The following is a 25919-nucleotide window of genomic DNA, read 5'->3' as shown; positions in this document are numbered from 1 at the left end:
GGCTGGATTGCAGTGGCACAATCTCAGCTCACTGCAGTCTCAGCTTCCCAGGTTCAAGTATTTCTCCCATTTCAGCTTCCCAAGTAGCTGGGACTGCAGGCACACATCACTACACCTGGCTAATTTTTGTATTTTTTGTAGAAATGAGATTTCATTATGTTGCCCAGGCTGGTCTCTTTTCCCTTTATTTGTGATGACTTCAATTAAAAAAAGTTTTCTTCAATCATGAACAGAAATGTACTGAACTCCTCTGTACCCATCACTTAGCTTCAGCAGTTACCACTCAGCCAATCTTATTTCATCTGTACTACTTCTCCCCCAGTTGGGTTATTTAGGCTTGTGTCACTGATGTCATTCGTCTGTAAATATTTAAGTATCTACTTTTGAAGTATAAAGATTTTACAAAAATATCCACAATATATTGTGGGTTAAATGTAGTTTGAATCTTGTTTAGGAAAATTTCTTACTGTGATGCTATAAAAGTATTCTATTTTCTCCTAAAATCATAATATTTAATCTCTTATAATTAAGTCCCTAATCCAAATGAAAGTTGTCTCAATAACATTTACTGAATAGTTCATTCTTTTCCCACTGATCTGCCATGCCATTCTGACATGTATTAAATAATGCTGCAGCAGATGTCTTATACATGTCTGTTAGGCTCTTGTGTGGATTTCTCTTGGATATATACATAGGAATAGAATTGCTGGGTTATATGTTATATGTAACGTGTATATATATATATACACACACACATATATATAGTATGTCAGTTGGTCATAGCTCACTGTAATCTTGAACTCCTGGGCTCAAGCGATCCTCCTGCCTCAGCCTCCTGAGTAGCTAGGACTACAGGCATGCCCACCATGGCTGGCTAAGTTTTATTTATTTATTTTTTTGGTAGAGATGGGATCTCCTTATGTTGCCCAGGCTGGTTTTGAACTCCTGGCCTCAAGTGATCCTTCTGTTTTGGACTCCCTAAGTGTTGGGATTACAGGAGTGAGCCACTGTGCCTGGTGTCCTTGTAGTTTTAAAGTGCATTTCCCTGATTATTAATGAGGCTAAATACCTTTTCATTTATTTATTGGGTATTTGGATGACTGATTTAAAAGAAAGTAACTGGGCAAGTTCTTTGCCCGTTCTTAAAATAGTTTTTGGTGTTTTGTTGGTTTGTAGGAGTTCTTTATTATGGATATGAGCTTTTTGTCAGTTACATGTTTTGCAAAGATCTTCTCCCACTCCATTAGTTGCTCATTCGTTCTCTTAAGGGTATCTTTTGATGAATAGAGATATTTGATTTTAATGTCAAATATATCAGTGTTTTTCTGAGTCCTATTTAATAAGTTTTTCCTACTCTGAGATTCTGAGGATTTTCATATGTTATATAAGCTTCTAGACCAGAGTTGTTTTAAGTTGTTTTGTGCTGTGAATTCCTTTGGAAATCTAGTGAAGCCTATAATAACCTTCCTCATAGTATGATGTTTTTAAATGCGTAAAATAAAATATGTAGCATTGCAAAAGAAATAAATTATTGAAATACAGCTTCAAGATATTAAAAAATACATTTGTGATAGAGACATTGTGTACTTTTAAATTAATGTGTTCAGTAACAAAAATTGCACTTAAAATATGGGCAGTTTTAATTGTGTTTAGCTATTGTATGTGGAATTAAAACTTCAATATCTCACTTTATAAGGTGAGGATAGGCTTTCCAAGAACAACAAAATTCACTGAAGGCTTTTTGGGTTGATCTCTAGTTGTAGAAACATTAAACTTTACTGTTTATTGCTCAGCAATTAGTTGGCACAGAGGTAGTTGCTTAACGGTTGCATGAACAGTATAGACAGGAAGACTGCAATCATGTGCTGTTTAGTAGCAGTTCCAATAACTAACAATTTCAAAGTAGAAATGAGTGTAAAAAAATGTGATATGAAAACATCTTTGATTCTGTTAGAGACATAGTCATATGTACTGCCAATACTACTTTGGTTTGTTTTTTTCAATTAGCATTTATGAAAATAAGTAATCGTTTTTCCCCATTAAGGTTCGTGGTACCTTTGGGTCTCAGTTTTCTTGTTTTCTTCAGAAGCAGACCCTGAGATAAGGATTCAAGTGTAAGTAATTAATATGGGGGAATGATCACACGAAATATTTTGGATTGGAGGCAGGGAAGTAAAGGCACTTAATAACCTTTGTTAAGTGTATTAAGAAGCTTGAATTTCTGGGTCCTCTGGGAGTCCGTGTTCCTCACTTGCATCATGTTCCTTACACATGTTCTTCACACATATTAGTTGAAGGCGGGTGAGGGCCAGGCATCAGTTCTCAGCACTCATAACCAGCTCCTGGAAAACTTCAGACAAAAAGATGTAGATGCTTGCAGTTGAAACTGGCACACCAAAACGGTAAGGCATGATGGGATACAAATGATGTGTCAAAAGTAACTTTTATATCTTGTAGTCTATCCACAGGACGTTTGGGTCAGAGGACCTCAGGCCAAGAACCTCTGGTCTAGAATATGGACATTTTATGTTTTGCCTTTCACATTTAGGTCTAAAATCTATGTGAAATAATGTTTAGGTGTGATTTGAAGAAGGTCAAGTTTTGTTTTTTCCTTATGGATATCTGGTTGTCTTGAACAATTTATTGGAAAAAATCTTCCCTTTATTCATTGTTCTGCATTACCACTTTTGTCATAAAATCAAATGTCCATATCTCTGTAGGTCTGTTTCTGGGCTCTTTTCTCTAGTTCATTGGTCTTTCCTTGTATTAGTGCCACCTGACTTAATTGCTGTAGCTTTAAATTAAGTCTTGATATCTGGTAGGGCAAGTCCTACCCTCTTTTCTTGTTTAAGATCATCTTATCTATTCTTGGCCCTTTGCATTTCTATATGAATTTTAGAATAAATGATAAATTTCACAAAGCAAACAGAACACCTCTTATGTTTCTGATTGATATTACATTGACTGTATAGGTCAGTTTGGGGAGAATCGACATCTTTACTATATTTAGTCTTTCAATTTATGAACATGATGTATCCGTTCATTTATTTTAGACCTTTTTTTCCTCAGTAATGTTTTATAATTTTCTCTGTGAAGGTCCCAGATATCTTTTGGGATTAATTCGTAGATATTTGATGTCTTTGATACTGTTATAAATGGAGTCATTATGTAAATTTTGGAAAAATAATTGTTATTGGTATATAGAAATGCAGTTTTTGTATATTGGCTTTATGCCCAGCACCCTTACTAAACTCATTAATTCTAATAATTCCTCTGTAGATAATTTTGGATTTTATATGTACACAGTAATATCATCTATGAATAATGAAAGCTCTAGTTCATCTTTTGTCACTCTCCCATGTTTCGTATTTTTCCTTTTTTTTTTTTTTAACCACAGTGTCTAGGACCTCTAGTAGAGTGCTGAATAAATGTGGTGATAACAGGTATCTTTTTCTTGTTCCCTGTCTCAAAGGGATACCCTTCACTGTGTCATCATAAATACAATGTTTACTGTTGATGTTTGTGGTAGATACTTTTTTTTCAGATAAAGAAACTTTCCTTCTATTTGTTGTTTGCTAGGTTGTTTTTCTAAACCACAAACGATACAGAATTTGAGCAAGCATTCTTTCTGCATCTAATGAGACAATTTTTATCTTTTTTTTGGAGACAGAGTCTCGCTCTGTCACCCAGGCTGGATTGCAGTGGCACAATCTCAGCTCACTGCAGTCTCAGCTTCCCAGGTTCAAGTATTTCTCCCATTTCAGCTTCCCAAGTAGCTGGGACTACAGGCACCCATTACCATGCCCAGCTAATTTTCGTATTTTTGGTAGAGACAAAGTTTCACCATTTTGACCAGGCTAGTCTCGAACTCCTGACCTTAGATGATCCACCTGCCTCAGCCTCCCAAAGTGCTGGGATTACAGGTGTGAGCCACTGTGTCTGACCATCTTTTAAATCTTTTAATAAGATGAAATACATGGACCAATTTTGTAAACCTTGTATTCCTGGAACCATTCCAACTTCATTATAATGTATTATCCTTATTGGATTTGATTTGCTGATCTTTTGTTTAAGATTTATGTGTTAGAGTGAGATTCGGCCAATAATTTTCCCATTTTCATAATGTCCTTGACAGATTTTTATGTTGATGTTATGCTGGCGTTATAAATGGGTTGGAAAACTCTTCTCTTGTGAAGATTTTATGTAAGATTGATATAGTTTTATTCTTAAGTATTTGCTGGTGAAGCCATCTGGATCAGGAATTTTCTTTGTGGGATTCAGTTTTTTAAATTATTCAGATTTTCTTTTTCTTTTGCATGTCAGTTTTGGTAAGTGTGTTTACCTATAATTTTTCAGTTTTATTTAGATTTTCAAATTTATTGGCACAAAATTGTGTAAAACACCATATTTTTAAATATCTATAATATTTTCTTCTTTTAGTGTTTGAGGATCCTGGGATTTGATCCTGAGTCCCATTCTCTTCTCTAACACACGTTTTCTCCCTAATTTCATCCAGACCCATAACTTTAAATACCACCTTTGGATAAAGAATTCAAATTGCCAAAGAACTCCTGACTCCTGAAATAATGATTTCTTCTTCAGTTTTGATATTAGTTATTTGTGCCTTCCCTCTTTCTTCATTCATCACAATTTTATAAGTCTTTTTACTTATATCACTTTTATAAGTTTATCAATTTTATAAGTCTTTTTACTGCCCTAAAAGTCTTCTGTGCTCTGCTTATTTTTAACTCTGGCTACCCCTGCTTAGTTGTTAGTGTTATCTTTTCTACTTTTAAATGTTGGTGTACTCAGGGCTCTTCTAGTCTCAAAAGTTTCTGATGCCATTTAAATACCATTTTTGTATGCTGATGACATTCAAATTTGTATTTTTTGCCTGTACCTCGCCCCTGATCTCCACTTCCCCACCCCCTCAGTCTACTCCCTGATGGCTCACCTTTAGAATATATCCACAATTTGCTTACTTCTTTCCACCTCCACTCTTATAATCTGGTTGAAGCCACCATTATTTATCACTTGTATTATTGTATTAAATTAATTGGTTTCCCAATTTTTGCTGCACTTCTGTACCATCTGTGTTCAAACCAGCAGGTGGAGTGATTTTTTTTTTTTTTTTTTTTGAGACGGAGTCTTACTCTGTCACCCAGGCGGGAGTGTAGTGGCGCCATCTTGGCTCACTACAACCTCTGCCTCCTGGGTTCAAGCAGTTCTTGTGCCTCAGCCTCCCTAGTAGCTGGGATTACAGGCATGTGCCACCACACCTGGCTAATTTTTGTAGTTTTAATAGAGACGGAGTTTCATCATCATGACCAGGCTGGTCTTGAACTCCTGGCCTCAAGTCATCTCCCCACCTTGGTCTCCCAAAGTGCTGGGATTATAGGTGTGAGCCACGGCGCCTGGCCTAGAGTGATCTTTTTAAAATGTTGTCAGATCTTATTACTCTTATTCTGTACACAACTGTCAAAAGTTTTTCCATTTCAGTTACCAAAAGCCCAAGTCTTTGTAATGGTTTAGCCTGCTCCATGCTTATCAGGACTCTCATCACTGCTTCAGCCTTATCTCCTGCTCTCACCCCTGCACACTCCACTCCAGCTAGTTTGCCTCACTGTTGTTAAACTAGATTTCAAAAATAAAAACACTGAAATTTTGATAAGCCAGCTCAATAATCTACAAATAATAAAACATAGTGTTTCTGGATAGAAATGTAGAGACGTGTGAAGAATTTTCTGTAATATTTGAGAAGCGTGGGTTTCTCATGAAGGGAACACTTACCAGAATCGCAGGAAAAACAGTTTGAGAAATAATATAATTCATGTCTTTTTTTCCTTTTTTTTATTTTATTTTGCGTAACTCATGTCTTGATCTCTAAAACTAGGTAGTCACCTTTAAAACTTTGGATCTTAAAAAACAAATACCCCATTACTCCTAAAATTTGACTGAAAAAACTCACAGATTTGTCTTTTTTTTTGTTACTCATATTTCTTAGGATTACCACGTTAGTAAGTGATTAATAAAGCCAATCATTCCTTTGACTTAAGTCCATAATAGGTGAACCTATGGATGATTTAATATAGGACTAGTGTGGTCAGAGAGCTGCTGGAGAGTCATACTGGAATCCAGCCTTATAATATTCCCAGTTAGTCATTGCTGATGTCATCTTGGTTATTGTACATACTGTGCATCATTTGGAGCATGTTTTCCTGTTGCCTCCTTTTAAATATTATTAATGGCACTCTGATCATGGGTAGGTATTGTATACACTTAAGTTTTCCTTGACTCGTGTGCTGTTAACCCTTGAACAACATGGCAGTTAGGTAATCCAACCCCCTGCACAGTCAAAAATCCCTGTCTAACTTTTGAGTCTCCAGAAACTTAACTACTAATAGCCTACTGTTGACTGGAAGCTTTTCCAATAAAATAAACAGTAAATTAACACATTTTGTATATGTATTATATACTGTACTTTTTTTTTTTTTAAAACCCTGCATGTGGCATCCAGTATATACTATACTCTTTTAAGGAAGAGAAGAAAAATGTTATTAAGAAAACCTTAAGGAAGAGAAAATAAATTAAGCATTCATTAAGTGGATGTAGATGATCATAAGGTCTTCATCCTCATCATTTTCACATTTAGTAGGTAGGAGAGGAGGAAGAGAAGGGGTTGGTTTTGCTCTCTTGGGTGGCAGAGGCAGAAGAAAATTTATATGTAAGTGGACATGTGCAGTTCAAACCCATGTTCAAGGATCGACTGTACTTTAACATATACATTGTCTTGATTTTTTTTTTATCATATAAACTGGTCAAAGAAAATGCATTTTAGAATTCTAGCAATCTACACTGGTAAGGCACATGAGAATCTTTTATAGTCGTATTCATATCATGATAGACTTTATATATGTAAAATTGATAGTGCATTTTGGAGGAAAAATTGATTTGAAATTATATCTGAAATTAACAACCTTCATTCACATGTTTAGCAAATATTCTTTTGAACACCACCATATACCCTGAACTGTTGTGTGTGCTGGAAATCTTATGATGAAGATGACAGACAAGGCTTTTGTTCTTACAGGACTTAACTTCTGGTGAGGAAAAACAGAGAAAAAATCAAGTATTAACAAGTGCTTTTCAGAAAACTAAGACAGGATAATGTGGTAGTGTGACTGGGTGTCTATTAGAGTGGGTGATCTTTAGAGAAAGCTTTGCTGAGGGGATACCTTTAAACTGAGAATTGAATACTACGAAGGGGACAACTGAGGTTCAGGGGAAAGAGTGTTTTGGCCAAGGGAACAAACACCAAGTGCAAATGCTCTGAAATAGGAATTAGCAGGGCTTGTTAAAGAACAACAGAAAGCTGGAGTGTAGTGGTTAGACCAAAGTTTGAGATGCATCTGGGTTAAGATATCAGATAGGATAAGAGAGTCAGGAGTTCTTTGGCAATTTGAATTCTTTATCCAAAGGTGGTATTTAAAGTTATGGGTCTGGATGAAATTAGGGAGAAAATGTGTGTTAGAGAAGAGAATGGGACTCAGGATCAAATCCCAGGATCCTCAAACACTAAGAAATGATGGAGAGGGGAGATGCCTACAAAGCATGCTGGGAAGGAGTAGCCACTAAAATAGAAGGAAAACCAGGAGAATGTGACATTAGAGAAGCCAAGAAAAAAAGTTCAAGGAGGGAATGTCAATTAATTTTGTCAAATGACCTAGAACATATGGGAGAACAGTTTGAACATCTGTAGATAGTAGAGGCCTAACTGCATAAATTAAAGCAAAGAAACTTTTGTGGAATCATAAAGTTTTAATTAATGATCTTAGTGATCACAGAAGAAGCTAAGGTTTTTAAAAAGGGATGAAGTCCACATCTCTGCTCTCCACTGCCACTGCCTGTGTCAGCATCTTTGGGGCTGCAGACCTTTACAGTAGTCCCTTAAGTGATGTCCCGCAGATGTCCTCTCATTGGTCTGCCCGCAGGAGCCAGCCACCTGAACATGCCGTTTTCCTTTTCACCACCCTTTAATGACTCCTTTTGCCCCTAAAATGAAGATTATGATCTTTACCATGGCCTGTGAGGCTCTGCTGTATGATCTGACCCTTCTGTGCCTCTCCAGCTTCATTCCCACCTTAATGCCTACCACACTGATGTCCTTTCAAGGCCTTGAATATGCCAAGCTCTTTTCTGCTTCCAGGTCTTTTTATGTGCTGTTCTTTGTTTAGGGAATACCTAGAATACCCAGCCTTCCTGCTTCTTTGCCTGGTCATCTTTTATGTATCCTTCAACTCTCAGTTTAAATACCACTTCCTTAAGGAATCCTCTGATCTCCCAGGCAAGGTCAAATCTCCTAATTAAATACTTTCCTGGTGCCCTCTGCTTCTTTCTTATAGTGCTTATCACAACTGTAATTAAAGCAGTAATTTATGTCCTTACTTAATATTGCCTTCCTTTCTAGAGAGTAAGCTCTGTGGGATGAGGAAATATATTTTATTATTTCCGTGTCTTCCTCTGCCCCAGCTATATCCCCAGCCATTCACACAGTAGCTTCGTTCAATAAATACTTGTTGTTTGAGTGAATCTTGTAACTGTTTCATAGTTGCACAGGCAGTTTATGGCACATCATCATTATCTGTTAGTATGTTGAGGACTGATTTTGTTTTTAATCCTGAGAATGGTTGGAAAACCATTGAGTTTGCTTAGAGTGAAATTTGGCTCCTTAATAAATCTGTTTCTGGACATAATCAAATGTATAATAATTGGTTCTTATGAAACATATTAAAATATATGTAATTAGACTGAATTAAGACTAGTAGCTTGATACAAACTACAGGATGCCTACCCTTCCCTGAAAGAGACATATGGACTGTCAAAATGTCCACAGAAATTTTATTTTCTAGATGAGTGTTTTTTCCATTGTGTTAGTCACGTCTCCCTAAGCTGTTTATATTCAGTTATCCTAAGAGTTAAGTGTTTCATAATTCTTATGGAAAGATAAGAATGCTTTTCTGGTGAGGATCCTGTGGAGGTTGAGCAAATGTGTCTTGAATTAAAAAAACTATTTTCTCACATTTTTGAGAATATACTGCATCTGATTAAGATTATCCTGATAAAAAGAACAGAAAGTAACTTTGGAATGTTGGGCAGTTTTTTTTTTTTTTGGTACAATTTGTTTTGCTTCTGTTAATAAAGCCAAATTTGAGTTGATAAAACAGATGGTCACTGTGTGGATCTCCCACTAGAAGGCATTTTCCACCGCCTCTGCTGCACATGACAGGATTTTATTTCAGGTGTTGTGAGACTCAAATTCAATTACTTCCAGGATTTTTAATATTACAGTTCATTGAAGACTTTGGCTGGTAAGATCTATTTTTTATAAATGTGGTAAATTAAATTTTTCTTAGGCTTAAGAGTATTTTAAATTTCTATCTGAGCTTAAAATAAAACCTTACTTACTAAAGAGCCTTTTTCCCCCTCACAAAACATACCTGATTAAATCTTTAGTTCAAGAATTGGTTTTCTCTGATTTACTTACTAGGAGATGTTTGCTGAAATATTATTTGTTTATGTTCAAAACGTTTGTATTGGAACACTTTAAAAAATGACACTTGGTTATTTTGTAAAATTTGCAAATAATTTAAAGTATCCTGTTTTCTTCAAGAAATGGAATATATCTTTTCTTCTTTTGAGTTCTTTTGTGCAGTATGGTGAATATAGTTAGTAATAGAATATTGTACATTTTAAAATCGCTAAGAGTAAATTTCAAGTCTTCTCACCATAAAAAATGTTAAGTATTTGAGGTGATGGATATGTTAATTAGCTTGACATAATTATCGTGTTATATTTGTGAATTATAACATCACTTCGTACTCTGTAAATTTATACAATTATAAGTTGTCAATTTATAATTAAAAATGCAGCATTTTCTTTGAGAGAAGATTATGCCTCTGAGTGAAAAACTGGGTTTTTCAAGGGCTAGGATGAGAAGATTTCTTAAGGGAAGGGTTGTCCCTCGTTTGCTGATTTTGCTGAGGGTTGTAATCATAAAGGGATGCTGGATTTTTTCAAGTGCTTTTTCTACATCTGTTGAGATGATCATGTGATTTTGTTTCTAATTCTGTTTTTGTGGTGTATCGTATGTATTGACTTGCGAATGTTAAACTATCCCTGCAACCCTTGTATGAAACTTACTTGATCATGGTAGATAATCTTTTTGATATGCTGTTGGATTCGGTTAGCTAGTATTTTGTTAAAGATTTTTGCATCTATATTCATCAGGGATATTGGTCTGTGGTTTCCTTTTTTTTTGTCATATCCTTTCCTGAAGTTTCTGCACAGTAAATGAAACAGCAGAGTAAACAGACAACCCACAGAGTGGGAGAAAATCTTCACAGTCTATACATCTGACAAAGGACTAATATCCAGAATCTATAAGGAACTCAAACAAATTAGCAAGAAAAAACCAAACAATCCCATCAGAAAATGGACTGAAGACATCAATAGACAATTCTGCAAGGAAAATATACAAATGACCAACAAACACATGAAAAAATGCTCAGCATCACTAATGATCAGGGAAATGCAAACCAAAACTGCAATGCGATACCGCCTTACTCCTGCAAGAATGGCCATAACCAAAAAACCAAAAAATAATAGATGTTGGTGGGGATGTGATATACAGGGAACACTTTTACACTGATGTTAGGAATGTAAACTAGTACAACCACTATGGAAAAGAGTGTGGAAATTCCTTAAAGAACAAAAGTAGAACTACCATTTGATCCAGCTGTCCACTACTGGGTATCTATCCAGAGGAAAAGAAGTCATTATATGAAACAGATACTTCCACACGCATGTTTATAGTAGCACAATTTGCAGCTGCAAAAATATAGAACCAGCCCAAATGCCCATCAGTCAATGAGTGGATAAAGAAATTGTGATATATATACATACACACACACACACACACACACACACACACACACACACACACACACCGTGGAAGAGAAGCTTCTGTCAATGATAGGTTAAAGAAATTGTGATATATATACATACACACACACACACACACACACACACACACACACACACACACACCGTGGAATGCTATTTAGCCATAAAAAGGAATGCAATAATGACATTCGCAGCAACCTGGATGGAATTGGAGACCATTATTCTAAGTGAAGTAACTCAGGAATGGAGAACTAAACATCGTATATTCTCACTCGTAAGTGGGAGCTAAGCTATGAGGATGCAGAGGCATAAAAATGATACAGTGGACTTTGGGGACTAGGGAGGAAGGGTGGGAGGAGGGTGAGGGATAAAAGACTACAAATTGGGTACAATGTATACTGCTTGGGCGATGGGTGCACCAAAATCCCACAAATCACCACAAAAGAACTTATTCATGTAACCAAACACTACCTGTTCCCCCAAAACCTATGGAAATTAAATAAATAACACAAAAACACTAAACAAAAGTGAACTTAAAAAAAAAAAAAAGCTAGGAGTTTCCCCCGTGCACTCAGGTAACTACTACTCTCCCGTTTTGATATGTTGTACTTTCATTTTCATTCATATTTTCAACATATTTAAAAATTTCCCCTGTAATTTTGAAGGTTTTAGTTTTCAAATTTATGGGAATTTTCTAGATATCTTTCTGTTATCAGTGATTAATTTTGTTGTGGTTTTACAGTTGTAGACAATAACAGATGAAAGAGGGACTGCTTCATTTGAGGGGGAGCTTGGTGGGAGTGGGAGAAGGGCTAGAGTATCACCTGCTCGTGGGGCTCTTTGTATTTCCATTGTGACTTTTGAGGGGCTCTCAGGTACCTCTAGAATTTCTGTGTTACATAGTCTGAAACCACTGCATAGAATGTGCTGTAAATTTGATTATGTGAAAATGATGCTATGCTGAAGAAGACACTTGGAGGAAAGCAACTAGTATATTGTGGCTAGTTGCTGTCTGAGGGCAAGCACTTAAAAGATTTGCTGTATAATTAAAATATCCAAAAAAATGAGACATTGATGGAAACGTATGTTTCATTATGCAGCATAAATTGAGAATGAGTACCAAGATGGAAAAAACAGAATTGTCTGTCTAGTCCAGATGAAAATATTTGGACCGGCCGGGCGCGGTGGCTCAAGCCTGTAATCCCAGCACTTTGGGAGGCCGAGACGGGCGGATCACGAGGTCAGGAGATCGAGACCATCCTGGCGAACACGGTGAAACCCCGTCTCTACTAAAAAATACAAAAAACTAGCCGGGCGACGTGGCGGGCGCCTGTAGTCCCAGCTACTCGGAAGGCTGAGGCAGGAGAATGGCGGGAACCTGGGAGGCGGAGCTTGCAGTGAGCTGAGCACTGCACTCCAGCCCGGGAGACAGAGCGAGACTCCGCCTCAAAAAAAAAAAAAAAAAAAAAAATTTGGACCAATGCATACTTTTCAGGAATACGTAATTTCAAAATTTCTCAGAGGTTATATTTTTGCATAAGTGATAACATTTATTTCCCTTTAATGCAGTTTTTATTATTGATTATAAAGCACTATAAAGGATAGTTTGTTAAAATACAATTATTTAGCCTTTAACTAAATTGTTAGAACTAAGTAAAATGATTAAGTCAGTGCCTATTGTTATACTTGTAAATATTTTAAGTGGACATAGAGGTGACAGCTACCTGCATGCTTTCTCATCACTTAGAGTAGGGATCGCAGAACTGTGGTCCAAGAGCTGAGAAAGTTTTTTTTTTTTTTTACCTTTTTAAAGGGTTGTAAGGAAAGAAGAAGAGTCTGCGTCATAGACATGTGTAGCCCACAAAGCCTAACTTACTTACCATCTGGCCCTTTGCAGAAAAGTTTGCTGACTCCTGATTTAGAGCAAGAAACAATTCATATTCGTGAGGTGAAGGGTGAAGGGTTTCACTGTGATAGACTACTTCAAAAAGGAAGGAATAACAATTACTGAAAAGATAGCATAAGTCTTTCTAATTCTTTCTTAACTAACTTATCCAAGGGGCTGGCATCAGAATCTTTTCTCTGCACTAAGCAATTTGTGTCTAAATGGGGAAATTTGGCATCAGTCTGCATTTTAAAAACACTATCACACAGAAAAGATTGATAATGAATAGGTTCATTTATTTTTCAAGAATAGTATTCTTTAATAAACATAACTTTAAGATAAGTTTTGTGTTATGTATAAGTCACTTTTTAGTTTTCAGATATAGCTTAATTTTTAAAACTTCTTCAAACCACTTAAATTTTGAATTGTGTATGTACAAATTAATTTTATATTGACCTATATATTTTTCAGGATGATTGTCTTTTGAAAGTGTGGTATCCTATGACTGGTTGGAAGTCTTCAATTATACCTCAGGATCATCATGAAGTGAAAAGGAGACAGTCCTCTACTCAATTTTCCTTTGTTTACTTGGCACATCCCCGAGCTGTGACAGGTTTTTCATGGCGTAAAACTAGCAAGTATATGCCCAGGTTAGATGAATGAATCATACAACTTTAGTTTTTATCCTTTTATGTTTATAAAAATAATGAAAGTAAAGTCCTTTTAGTTTATTTACATGGTGGCAATTAATAGCATAGGCTGTGGCATCAAGCTGCCTGAAATTAAATCCTGTTAGCTTCATGAGTTTTTGACTAAATTTCTTAAGCTGTCTATGCCTCAGTTTTTCTCTGTAGAATGAGGGTCGTAATAGTACCTACCTCAGAGAGTTGTTGTGAAACTAAAAGTGTAGTTTGTGGGTGGGAAGTGCTTAGTACAGGCCTTTGCACATACTTTGTGTCCAGGCAATGAAATTGTTGGTAGTAGCTGTGGTACTAGCAGATCCTAGCAAGAAAATGTTTGCAAATAACAGGAAAGCACACACTGAAGGGAAATATATCAGTATAAAACTGTCAATTATATATATGGTGTTAAAGCATATAATGTAGTCTGAAGAAAGTGGCCAGGTCGTACTTTTTTTTTTTTTTTTTTTTAAATCTGAGGGCTGTCAACAGAAGTTTCTCAAAGAATTTTTTATTATACATTTTTTCCTCATCATTGTGGCATCTCTTAAAGGTATTTAGAAGATTAAATAAACTGCAAAACAGCTTATACAAATGATTATTTTATACAGGTCTAAGAAAGCTGTTGGGCACTCAGAAGCTTGCTTAGAAATCTAGTTTGTTCTTGAGGGAGGGTTATTTCACCTACTAAATATATCTGAGGATTGTTTATGCCTGATAGGAAATATAGCACACATTGTAGAGATGCTCAGTAAATGATAACATGGGAAATTTATATACTTTTTGAATCTAAATAAAAAGTCTATTCTACTTAAGTCAGCTGCATCTATTTGCAGAATACTTTTGACTTAGGTTCTATGTGAGCATTTTTTTAAAGGGAGAATTTTTTTTTGTTTCTTTGTAACCAAGAGGTAAGTTACTTTCGTTGCTCCATGCCATGCCATTTTTGCTTATTTTAACTTAATGGAAATGGATTTATAGTTTGAAATGATACTCTCCTTACAGTTTTATGATGAAGATAATTATTTATTTGTAACTGGGTTATAGGAAGGATGATGTAAAATGAAACTACTGCCATAAGCCAGATAGTTTAATTACATTTAATGATCTTTTATTATGGTCATTCTGTAATTTGCAATGATTAGGTTTTCTTTTGCTGTTTAGTTTGTATATTTTGTTTAGGAGATACTAATAATCCTCTAGAACCTGAATGTATAATCTAGCAGTAATTTCTAGTTCTTTTTTCAAAACAATTTCCTGGTTCTTATGATGTTCACAGTGATACTATATATAATTTCAAGCTCTTTGATTCCTTTTTTCCATCGTGTTTTGCACTAATGTTAACTTTATGCATGAAGAACCAAAATATTAATTAATCGATGGGATTGATATTCACATTAACCTTTATTTATTTCTCTTTGTTGTTAGGGGTTCGGTCTGTAATGTGTTATTAACTTCATGTCATGATGGTGTGTGCCGGCTCTGGGCAGAAACTTTATTACCAGAAGACTGTCTTTTGGGTGAGCAGATTTGTGAGACTACCACTTCCAGCATTGCCAGCAACCTTTCTCATGCTGGAAGACACAAAGACAGAATACAGCATGCTCTTGAGGTATTATATTATTTAAAATGGTAAATGAATTTTGACGATAATGTGAGCCTGGTGGAAATTTATAAACTAATATGCAGATGGCACACATGGTACATGTAATGAGTGAAATTAACAGCAATAAACTCTCATTTATGCTTGTAAGACTACTTATTTATTCCACTAAGAAGCCAAATGCAGAAATTAATGATCTCAGACATGTTGTATAGGTAAATATTATTAAAAAATGTTTAAAAATTGATATTTTATGCTCAAGTTCTAGATAATATTATTTTAATTCTTTTGAATGTCACATGTGAAAATCTATAGTAGTAAGTATTAGTAAAATATGTAAAGGTCCTTGAAATTAGTTGTAATTAAAAATATTTTGCTTTTGTTTCATAAAGATTAAAATTTTATTGTTCTAGTTAAAAATGACTATTTTGTTCCTTAAGAATAAAGATGTCTATTAAGATATTAGACACAACTGAACTTCTTTGGAGTTTCCATGATTGAATATTTTGAAAATGAAATAATTTTTCTAATTTTTATATACAGTATGAAATAAAAGTGCTTTATAAGAAATTAGATTATAACATATAGCACAAATGATTGTGTCCCATATGATTAGGTAATACAATGAGATATATGCATTATTTTAAATTGTCAGAAATGTATTATAGTAAACTTAGTTTACTATTTTTCTTGTGACTTTTATATTCAAATAATGTATGCTAGAATTGGATTAAGAAAAGGAGAAGAAATAATGGAATTTATAATTCAACTATTCCAGTCATGTGAAAATGTGTATTTTTCTTTATAAGATTGAGATCATATGCAGTAATATTTTATAACTTTTTATACTTAATTTGTTACACTCTACATTATTGACTATATTTGTACTTTATATATTTACATTAACAGTTTAAAGCTTGCATAGTCAAAGTGGCTTTGCCATTTTACCAAGCAGAAATATTGTACAACTTTGACAGGTTAAGGATGTGGTCCTTAAAAGTTTTATATGAAGCAGCCCTCTTCAGATATTGTCTATATTAGGCCATTCTTGCACTGCTATGAAGAAACGTCTGAAACTGGGTGATTTATAATGAAAAGAGGTTTAATTGCCTCTTGGTTCTATAGGAAGCATAGCACCAGAATCTGGCTGGCTTCTAGGGAGGCCACAGGGAGCTTTTACCCATGGCAGAAGTTGAAGCAGGAGCCAGCACATCACATGGTATAAAAGCAGGAGCAAGAAAGAGTTGGGGGGAGGTGCTGACTTTTAAATGATCATTCACTCGCTGTTGCAAAGACAATACCAACACCAAGCCATGAGCGATCCGCCTCATGACCCAAACATCTCCCACCAGGCTGTACCTCCAGCAATGGGGATTACAATTCAACATGAGATTTAGGCAGGGTCAAGTATCCAAACTATATCACTGCCTATGATTGGGCGCTATTTGTACATTTTTTTCAGTATTTAAAATGTAAGTGAAATTAAAAGCAGACATCAAAACAGTTATCTTTTATTTTGATACTGATATTTAGTAGGACAGAGTACTTAATTTTTAACTAGATATTTATGATCATTTACTTATACTTATGTAACGTATTTTATCTTCAAATTATATATGAGCCTTTGGAAACTAAGGGCTTTTAGACATCTTTGTATCCTCCATAGTACCTGATATATTGCTTTTCAAGTGTTTGTTAAATTGAATTATTGCCATGTAAAACAGAACAGAAATATGAGTAAATATGTAACCAGTGATTTGACAAGTTTTTACTGTCTTTTAGTAATATTATTAATTAATATGTTAAGATATTTTTTAAAAAAAGGCATAAGTGTCTGACTTACAAGTCACTTTGCTTTCTGACATCCTATCCTTTCCTATGGAACTCCTAACTGTTAGGTCTATATAATTGTATATATTCTTAAGTTATATTTTTTGTTTCTAGGAGAAAATAGCCAGTATTAGATCAGTCTTGTCAGTCTAATTTAAAATAATGGTAAATGTCAAAGATCCAGTGAAAATAATTTGATACGCAGTTTGGACCAGGGGGTCTCTAATGTCCATCTTAACCCTGTTATCAAAGCAATGAGCAACTCCGTAGTGGGAGACCAGAGGTGGGGGACATACCATTGACCTGATACTATTTTCCATAGGTAAAATGAGAAATTGAGAGGATATACCAAAATGTTACTTTAATGAAGAAAGAATTGATAACATTTTATACTTTATTTAATTGAATGTGGAGAACAAAGGAAAAGAATAGAAAGTTATTATGAAACATGGTCTTGGGAGTGGGTTAAGTTACAGAATAAGGAATTACTGCGAGGTGGGGCCGTGACATGGAGAAAAAAGATAATGCCAAGGATGACATGTCCCCATATCTAAGATAGTCCACATGATCACACATGCTAATGAAGAATTTTAATCATATAGATTTATCTCAATTTAAACAAATCCAATTTGCAAATTGTTTAAAACAATTTAAACAAATTAAAGGCCAACACTTTAATGAGGTCTTTCCTCGTCTACTCCTATCTGGGTGGGTTCCCCTTGTTATTCTGTATTTTCATACCCTGTTTTTTTCTTTATAATTGATATCATGAATTTGATTATTTAGCTGGCTGTTTAATTTTGAGTGAGAAGCAATATTGGGGAGGCAATATTCTTCCTGGTAGGAAGATTCAGGAATTTTTTTTTTTTTTTTTACTCTTATGACTAGAAAATTCTGTCTCAGTACTAGGATATCCTGAAAAAAAAAAATCTTTGGACCTTCTAATATTAACGGAAATTTTTATTCATGTTTTGTAGATAACATGAATACGTATTTTTGCACACTACTTTTTGCGTTGAACTAAAAGTTTACAAGAACTGTAGCGAATACATCCAAAATAGTTCTACTGTAATTTAAAAAGTTCCCTTTAAAATGATCAGGTTTTTATGGAGAAAAAAATCTGAAACCTCTTAATAATTAAGAGTATTTTGGTTGGCATTTATTAGACCTTCAAGAGTTGGGCTCAGCAGCTATTTTTCTATTTTAGACAATACACCATTTGAAAAATTTAAGGAAAGGACAGAGGAGGTCATCTGTTCTTGTAACTCACGCTGAATTAATGCCCGACCAGACAGCAATGCATGAAGTTCAAAGACACATCTCCCACCATGCAAATGCCCTCTGTCATTTTCATATTGCAGCAAGCATCAACCCTGCCACAGGTAAAGGATAAAGTTTTATTTCCCATAAATATGTTGAAGTCAGGTAAATAAATAGAAAAGTGGAACTACTTTTATAACCTATTTTTTATTTTATTATTTCATGTTGCCTTTAAAATACTTAATTGGAATAGAGATATAAAGTACCATTTTTTGAATTGGGACTATGTGATTCTCAGGGTATTAACTTCAGTAACTATTTCTGAGCATCTTTGTCTAGTCTATAACAAGCTTTCCCAGTAAATTAGAGCTTTAACTGAACCTGATGTCACAAGTGGTGGCAGCCTGGTAAATTAGTATAATTTCCCTCACTTCACAGTTTAAATCTTCCCAACTCTTCTTTATAACCTCCTCTAAATATATTTTTACAAAGTTTTTCTTATATCTCAGCATATCTTGTTTTCTACCCTTGTAGACTTTCTTGTCCTATACTAAGGAAAACACTTTTCCTTCTAACTTGAATATTTTCTTTTCCCTTTTCCCCCTGTGTGACTGAGAAGTATTTTGAGGCAGGTTCTTTGTTGGCACACATATTTGTGAGCTTCTATTTTAAAGGCAATATGTTTTCCTTCTACATGGAAATGTATGAGAAAGGCTATAAATTTTATATTACATTGCTCAGAACTATATAAAGTTTTATATAAAATTATCGTTGTATGTTATTGAACTGGAGGTCTGTTGCTTCACAGTGAAGGGGCTTTTAGTTTTAAATGTTTCTGTATGTAAATACAGTATTTAGTAAATAGAATTCTAAAAGGGTGATCTTCAGTGGTGACTCTAGATATGTGCTGTTTTATAGAGTAGCCACTAGCCCCGTATTAGCTGTTTGAGGACTTGAAATGTGGCTGGTCCAAACTGAGATATGCTGTAAAATACACACTGGAGTTCCAAGACTTAGTATAAAAAATAATGAAAACTATTTCATTAATAATTTTATTTCATATTGATTACTTGTTGAAATACTCTTTTGTATATGTTGAGTCAAATAAAGTATATCATTAAAATATTACCTGTTTCATTTTACCTTCTGAAACATGGCTACTGAAATATCTAAAATTTGCTTAACATGTCTTGCATTTTTGGTCTGCATTATATTTCTATTGGACAGTGCTTTGCCATCTGATTAAATGTTATTTTGTTTATATTATCCGTTCTGATCTAATATCTTAATTGTATTCTAAGAATGTCTTTATACATTAACTTATTTTCAAAATGTTTATAGTTTTAGATTTTTATGAATTTTTAACCTTTTTAAAAGGACCTTTTCTTGAATTACTGTGATACAAATTTAGCTTCAAAACAAAATGCAACTCGTGATAGTCTGCAGTAAATTCAATAAATTTTAGAAACTTTGGCTTTTTAACTGTGTGCACTATCCTAATTAGATAGAATAGGATCACAGAGGATGAGCATTCTGTCACATCATTTGAGCCTAAGGACTGGATATGTTCTTGCAGCCACTGGGCCCTGGTCTGCCCCAGCTTCTTTACTAACTGTCACTAATTTTTTTCATGCTCATCCTAACTTACCTACATATTATTTTAAAAACAATTTTCTTAAAAATGTTTAACATCATGCATTTTTGGTTACTACATGTAAATATAACATTTAAGTTGACCAAATAGATTACTAAATGCAAATAATTTTATATTGTTAGGACTTGTCCTGTTCACCTTTTTTTCAAAAAATTTTCTGAAACTACAAGAAAGTTGAAAAAATAGTACAGCAAATATCCATATACCACTTACCCAGATTTACCACATATTAACATCTTGTCATTTATTCTTTTGTTCTCCCCTCTCTGCCTGTATAGATATGTCTTTGCTGCCTCTTCCCTTATTTTTGGCAGAACCATTTGAAAGTAAAGTTGTTGATCACATTACCCTTCACCTCCTAAATATTTAAGAATATATCTTTTAGCAAAAAGGGAATTTGCTTCCATAACTGTAATACTGTTATGGCATGTGAGGAACACGGATAAAATAATATCATGTAATATATAGTTCATATGCAAATATAGATTCCTGTCTTAAATGCAGATTATTTGCTTTCAATTCCTCCAATCTAGAACAGTCCCTCTCTCAACTGTCAAAAAAAAATCTGTCAGTCTGAAAAAGTTGTCTCTCAGTTTTCTTTCAAAATGTCTCACAGTCTGAATATTTGTTCATAAGATTTAGGTTTAACACTTTGAGCAAGATTACTACATAGTCACATAGGTGATGTAGTGTTTTATAGGATTGCTAATTCACAAATCCTATTTTATATGATTTATTTCATTTTTATCACAAAACCAGAATGGTCATCCAGGAACTGGAAAGAAAGAACAATTTAAAGCATTATTTAGCATTCATATTTATTGTCCATGCATTTTATCTTTAGATTTTCACTTCTTTTTGCAAAGGACAATTTTTCCGTCTGTTGAATGAATTATTTATAATATGGATTGAAATTAAGGAGATGAAGTTTTTGATTTACACCATGTTTTGGGCGGAGGGGGACAGGGTCTCACTCTGTTACCCAGGCTAGAGTGCAGCCTTGACCTCTTGGGCTCAGGCAATCCTACCACTTCAGCCTCCTGAGTAGCTGGGACCACAGGTGTGTGCCACCACTCCTGGCTCATTTTTGTATTTTTTGTAGAGACACTGTCTCTCTGTTTCCCAGGCTGGTCCCAGACTCCTAAGTTCAAGCGATCCTCCCGCCTTGGCCTGCAAAAATGCTGGGATTACAGACATAAGCCACCACCCTGGCCAATTTATACTGTCTTACATGAACTCATCAACTTCATAAATTTCAGTTACCTCAAATGGAGAAATTCTCTCTTACTTAGAATTTTGCCTGCCTTCTTGTGTTTTTTCTTCATGTTATTTCCCGACAGGTTTTTAGTAAAGTTCCAAACACTGAGAAAGGTTGGAAGAATAGTACAGTGAATACTTTTATATTCTTCACTTTGATTCAACAGTTGTTAACGTTTTGCCACAGTTGCTTTATGTGTGGCAAATGTCTCTGTGTGTATGTGTGTGAAATGTTTTCTTTTCTTTGCTTCCTTTCTTTTCTTTTTTTTTGTTTTGGAAACGGAGTGTTGTTGCTCTGTCACCCAGGCTGGAGTACAGTGGAGTGATCTCGACTCATTGCAACCTCTGCCTCCCGGGTTCAAGCAATTCTCCTGCTTCAGCCTCCCAAGTAGCTGGGACTACAGGCGCACCCCTCCATGCTGGGCTAATTTTTTGTATTTTGTATTTAGTAGAGATAGAGCTTCACTGTGTTGCCCATGCTGGTCTCAAACTCCTGAGCTGAGGCAATCCACCCGCCTCTCCCTCCCAGAGTGCTAGGATTACAGGCATGAGCACACAGTCGAAATGTTTTCTTAGTCTTTTCAAAATAAGTTACACCTATCATGGTGTATCACCCTTACATTAGCAAGTATCTCCTAAAATTCTCTCACATAATCATAATATTATCATACCTAAGAAAATGATAAGTAATTCCATAATATCTAATATCCAGTTCATATTTAAACTTCCCCAGTTACCTCTTTTATGGCTGCTTTTCTGCTTTAATTTTTCATCTCCTGTTCCCAAACTAGAATTCACTGAAGGTTGATACATTTGTGTATTTTGTTTTTAAGTTAATAGTTTAATTTCATATAAGTCTATCATTCTTAAGATTTACATTTACCATTAAATTCAGTTAACGTTTTTACAAATGCTGCTAAAATTATGTTGACTTGTTTAGCACCTTTTCTTTGTATAGATTACTCATTGTAAGCACTTGTCATGTTTTTAAAGAAATAAAAAAATTTATATTGAAATCTTTTTTGTTTCCACAGATATTCCAAATGTCTTGGTTGGCACTGCATTTAATGTTGATGATGGAAATGGGGGCTTTGTAGTTCATTGGTTAAACAACAAGGAATTTCATTTTACGTCATCTACAGAAATATTTATGCATCAGTTACGAAAACTTTCTGATAAGCAGGTAGATCATGAAAGTGATGATGCAGAGAGAGAAGATGAAGAACATTCACAGGAGGATAGAGAACGGGGTTTACATATGAAATTAGACCATGGTTAGTATCCTGTGTTCAGGTTTTTCTTACTCCAAAGTTAACAGCCTTCTGTGGTACCACTTTTAGTTTTGAATTCTTCCTTCCCGCTCTTCCTCCTTTTTACTTTTCTATTTGTTACACAAGTATTTACTGACCATCTGCCTTGGATCAGGCACTCTGCTAGGTCCTGCAAACATCATCTAACTATATGTTTTGTTATAACGTATTTCTTTGAGTCTTTGGAAGCCATAGCCTTTTCTGGGGAACAGGTTTTGCTAATGGTAGTAATAATGATAGGGTAAATGGAGTTTTAATTTATCTAAAAGTAGTAACTATAGTAACTTTCAATTCAGACAAAAGTTTCCTTTTTTTTTCCTGACTGTAAATTGGAAAAGAGATTTATAGTTTTTAAAGATAGTATGCCATTTATTTGTAGTCTAGTATGTAAATGAATTACTTAATGCATGTACTGATAAATATATTTTCTGGTTCAGATTTATCCCTGGATAGAGAATCTGAGGCAGGTACAGGATCATCAGAACATGAAGATGGAGAAAGAGAAGGAAGTCCTAGAACTTATTCACGACTTAGTGTACCAATGCCACTGCCTACGGTTCTGCTTGATCGGAAGATTGAAACGCTGCTAACTGAATGGAATAAGAATCCTGATATGCTTTTTACAATACACCCTGTAGATGGTACCTTTCTAGTGTGGCATGTAAAGTATTTGGATGAATATAATCCTGGAATATTTAGACAAGTCCAGGTATATTTTATTGATGAAATAGTTATTATGTTTCTTAAAACAATAAAAAGAAATAAATGCTTTGTACAGTTAGCATGTTTGTAGAATTACTGAAAATTTTGGTTTTGATAAGCATCTGAGTAAAGAATACTTCTTGCTTTCAGAAGGGATCAGTGACCATAAGCTTAGCAAACTTGATTAGTTAGAAGATAATGAATTTGGCCTTGAAATGCAATACTGAATATTTAAATATGTGTTGATTTTGGGGGGAATTAATAATACTTTGAATAAGATTAAGAAACTACCCTGAAAATATCAATCAGGATGAGCTCCTCCTTGTGCTCAATTTGTTGAGCTAAACGAAGCTGCCTTTACTTGTCATCCCTCTCAACTTTATTGCTATTTAGATATGTGGCTGGTGGTCATTTTGTTGTACAAGCAAAGCACCTGAACTTTTTTTCTTCAGCCTTCTCTTAGGCCACGAATAGAGATATGATATTATGTAAATAGAAGAAAGGGATTCAACCATAAAGAGGTTGAAAATGACATTTTTTGATAAGAAGCTGAGATTTGGTATTTTGAGAAGTCTTTTTTTGAGAGGAGGTAAACTATTTGTACTGAATCATATAATTATGTTTTTCAGGTTTCTTTTTCTTCTCGGATTCCTGTTGCATTTCCCTCTGGTGATGCAAGCTCTCTTAGTAAAAATATCATGATGTATGCCTGTATAAATGCGACAAAAGATTCTGACCACACCTTGTTACACCAGGAGGGGATGTCTGTAGGCAGTCCTCACGGATCACAGCCACACTCTAGATCACACAGTACAAATATGAACATCTTAGCTCCCACAGTGATGATGATCTCTAAACACATAGATGGTTCTTTAAATCAGTGGGCAGTCACTTTTGCTGATAAGTCTGCCTTTACCACTGTTCTAACTGTATCTCACAAATTTAGATATTGCGGTCATCGATTTCACCTCAATGACCTGGCATGTCATTCAGTTTTACCATTGTTATTGACATCCTCTCATCATAATGCTCTGTTGACTCCTGAATCAGATTATCAGTGGGACTCAGACAATAAATTAAGTAGATTAATGGACCCTGTAAAACATATGAAAGGTTCCTCAAAACAACCTCTTAGAAATGCAGCAACTCGTACATTTCATGACCCAAATGCGATCTACAGTGAACTTATTCTGTGGCGTGTAGACCCAATAGGACCTTTGTCATACACTGGAGGAGTATCAGAATTGGCTCGAATTAACTCTTTACATACCTCAGCGTTCTCTAACGTGGCTTGGCTTCCAACTCTCATTCCCAGTTACTGTCTAGGTAAGTGTTCATTGTAATTGTGAAATTAACAAAAGCTTTTAAACTATTATCTGTTATATACAAAATGGTTTATATTGTTGTTATTAAGATGAATTTTAGTAAGTATTCGGTTTTATTATTAAGGTGATTTTTAATATTCAGAATACAGGCATGAGACTTATTTTTAGAACTTTTTTTATAAGTTTTTAACCTCTCTCATAATCCATTTTTAAATTAAATTTTTTTGTTAATACTTTTGTGTCTACTTATTGTACCTGTTTAATTATGATTCTAGACCATGGTTAAGCTTCAAAAGAAAAATGTGAATACTTGTTTCTTATCCTTTAGCCAATAAGAAAAATAAACTACATGTTTAGAACCCAGAGTCCTTGTTTTCCTTTCTCAGGCACATATTGCAATTCTGCAAGTGCTTGCTTTGTTGCTTCTGATGGCAAAAATCTGAGACTCTACCAAGCTGTAGTGGATGCAAGGAAATTATTGGATGAATTGTCAGACCCAGAATCTTCAGTAAGTATTTAATAATCTTTATTAATTTATCTAAGGTGATAAAGAATTCTCTTTTTACGTGTCTAGGACCTATATTTGTTAGTTGCTGTTTAGGGAGTAAGCGTATGTTCTGGGCTGCATATGATATATATATGACACATTTATTTTTTCCTAAGTTGTGTTCCAAGGTATCTGAATCAAAATTTTAGTGTACATACCACACATTAATACATTTTACATAAAAAGAAATAAAAAGGATTTTTTCTAAAATATTATTTGTTTGTAACATATTTTACTCTCTAGTTTGGTTCTTTTAATCTTACTTTGCTCAAAAAAGGTTTTAAGACATCTTTATCAAGCTGTATGTTTAGGTTGGAAAACTGGAACTTTTTCAAGCTTGATTGACCATTTAAAAAAATTCTCTGGTTAGAATTTGTTATCAGTGGGTGGCAGCATCTCATTCTGATAGTTCTGTATCTGAGCTAGAAGTCATATATGATAGTATCTAGAGTTGAACAGATTTTCCATTTACCTAGAAAAACAACTATTCTAATAAAAATGTTTCCAGTACTGGAAACATTTTGAAAACCAGTGACTATTTTTGAGCATCTACTGTGTTCTCCTAGATGTAAAGGGAATACAGAATATAAGTTTCAGATCTACCTTTAAGGAGCTTTTAATTTAGTTGAAGAGAAAGCTTGTTAATAAAAAGTTAAGTAGCAGTTTAAGACATAAGACAAGAAGTCTAAGGGTGGTACGTAATTAATTGCCAAAAGGATGGCCCTAGAAGTGTTTCATTATTCAGAGGAGAGAGAGATCAGATTAAGGTAGGCATGGAAGTCTTTATTAAAGGACAGTACTTGGGTTCATTCTTGATGGGTGGATAAAATTTAGAAAGATAAATTCTTTGTCTTTGCCTGAGTGAGAAAATTGCCTGAAAGTAAGTGTAGATACAGGAAAGTAC

General features: G+C 34.6%; 1 protein-coding gene across 3 annotated transcripts in view; it reads left to right on the top strand.

Moving 5' to 3' along the window:
* Positions 1-25919, top strand: part of DMXL2 (Dmx-like 2) — a 178277-nt gene that overhangs the window by 55871 nt on the left and 96487 nt on the right. For all 3 annotated transcript variants that reach the window (XM_011928618.1, XM_011928620.1, XM_011928619.1), the window contains exons 7-13: positions 13319-13497; positions 14956-15139; positions 18168-18342; positions 22166-22405; positions 22879-23150; positions 23773-24469; positions 24855-24976. In XM_011928618.1, coding sequence (XP_011784008.1) covers positions 13319-13497; positions 14956-15139; positions 18168-18342; positions 22166-22405; positions 22879-23150; positions 23773-24469; positions 24855-24976 — 1869 coding nt within the window. The remainder of the gene's footprint in view (positions 1-13318; positions 13498-14955; positions 15140-18167; positions 18343-22165; positions 22406-22878; positions 23151-23772; positions 24470-24854; positions 24977-25919) is intronic.

This window comes from Colobus angolensis, unplaced genomic scaffold (genome assembly GCF_000951035.1).
Source record: "Colobus angolensis palliatus isolate OR3802 unplaced genomic scaffold, Cang.pa_1.0 Scaffold78, whole genome shotgun sequence".
In the NCBI taxonomy this organism is placed as follows: Eukaryota; Metazoa; Chordata; class Mammalia; order Primates; family Cercopithecidae; genus Colobus; species Colobus angolensis.
This window is presented reverse-complemented; position numbering and strand designations above follow the sequence as displayed.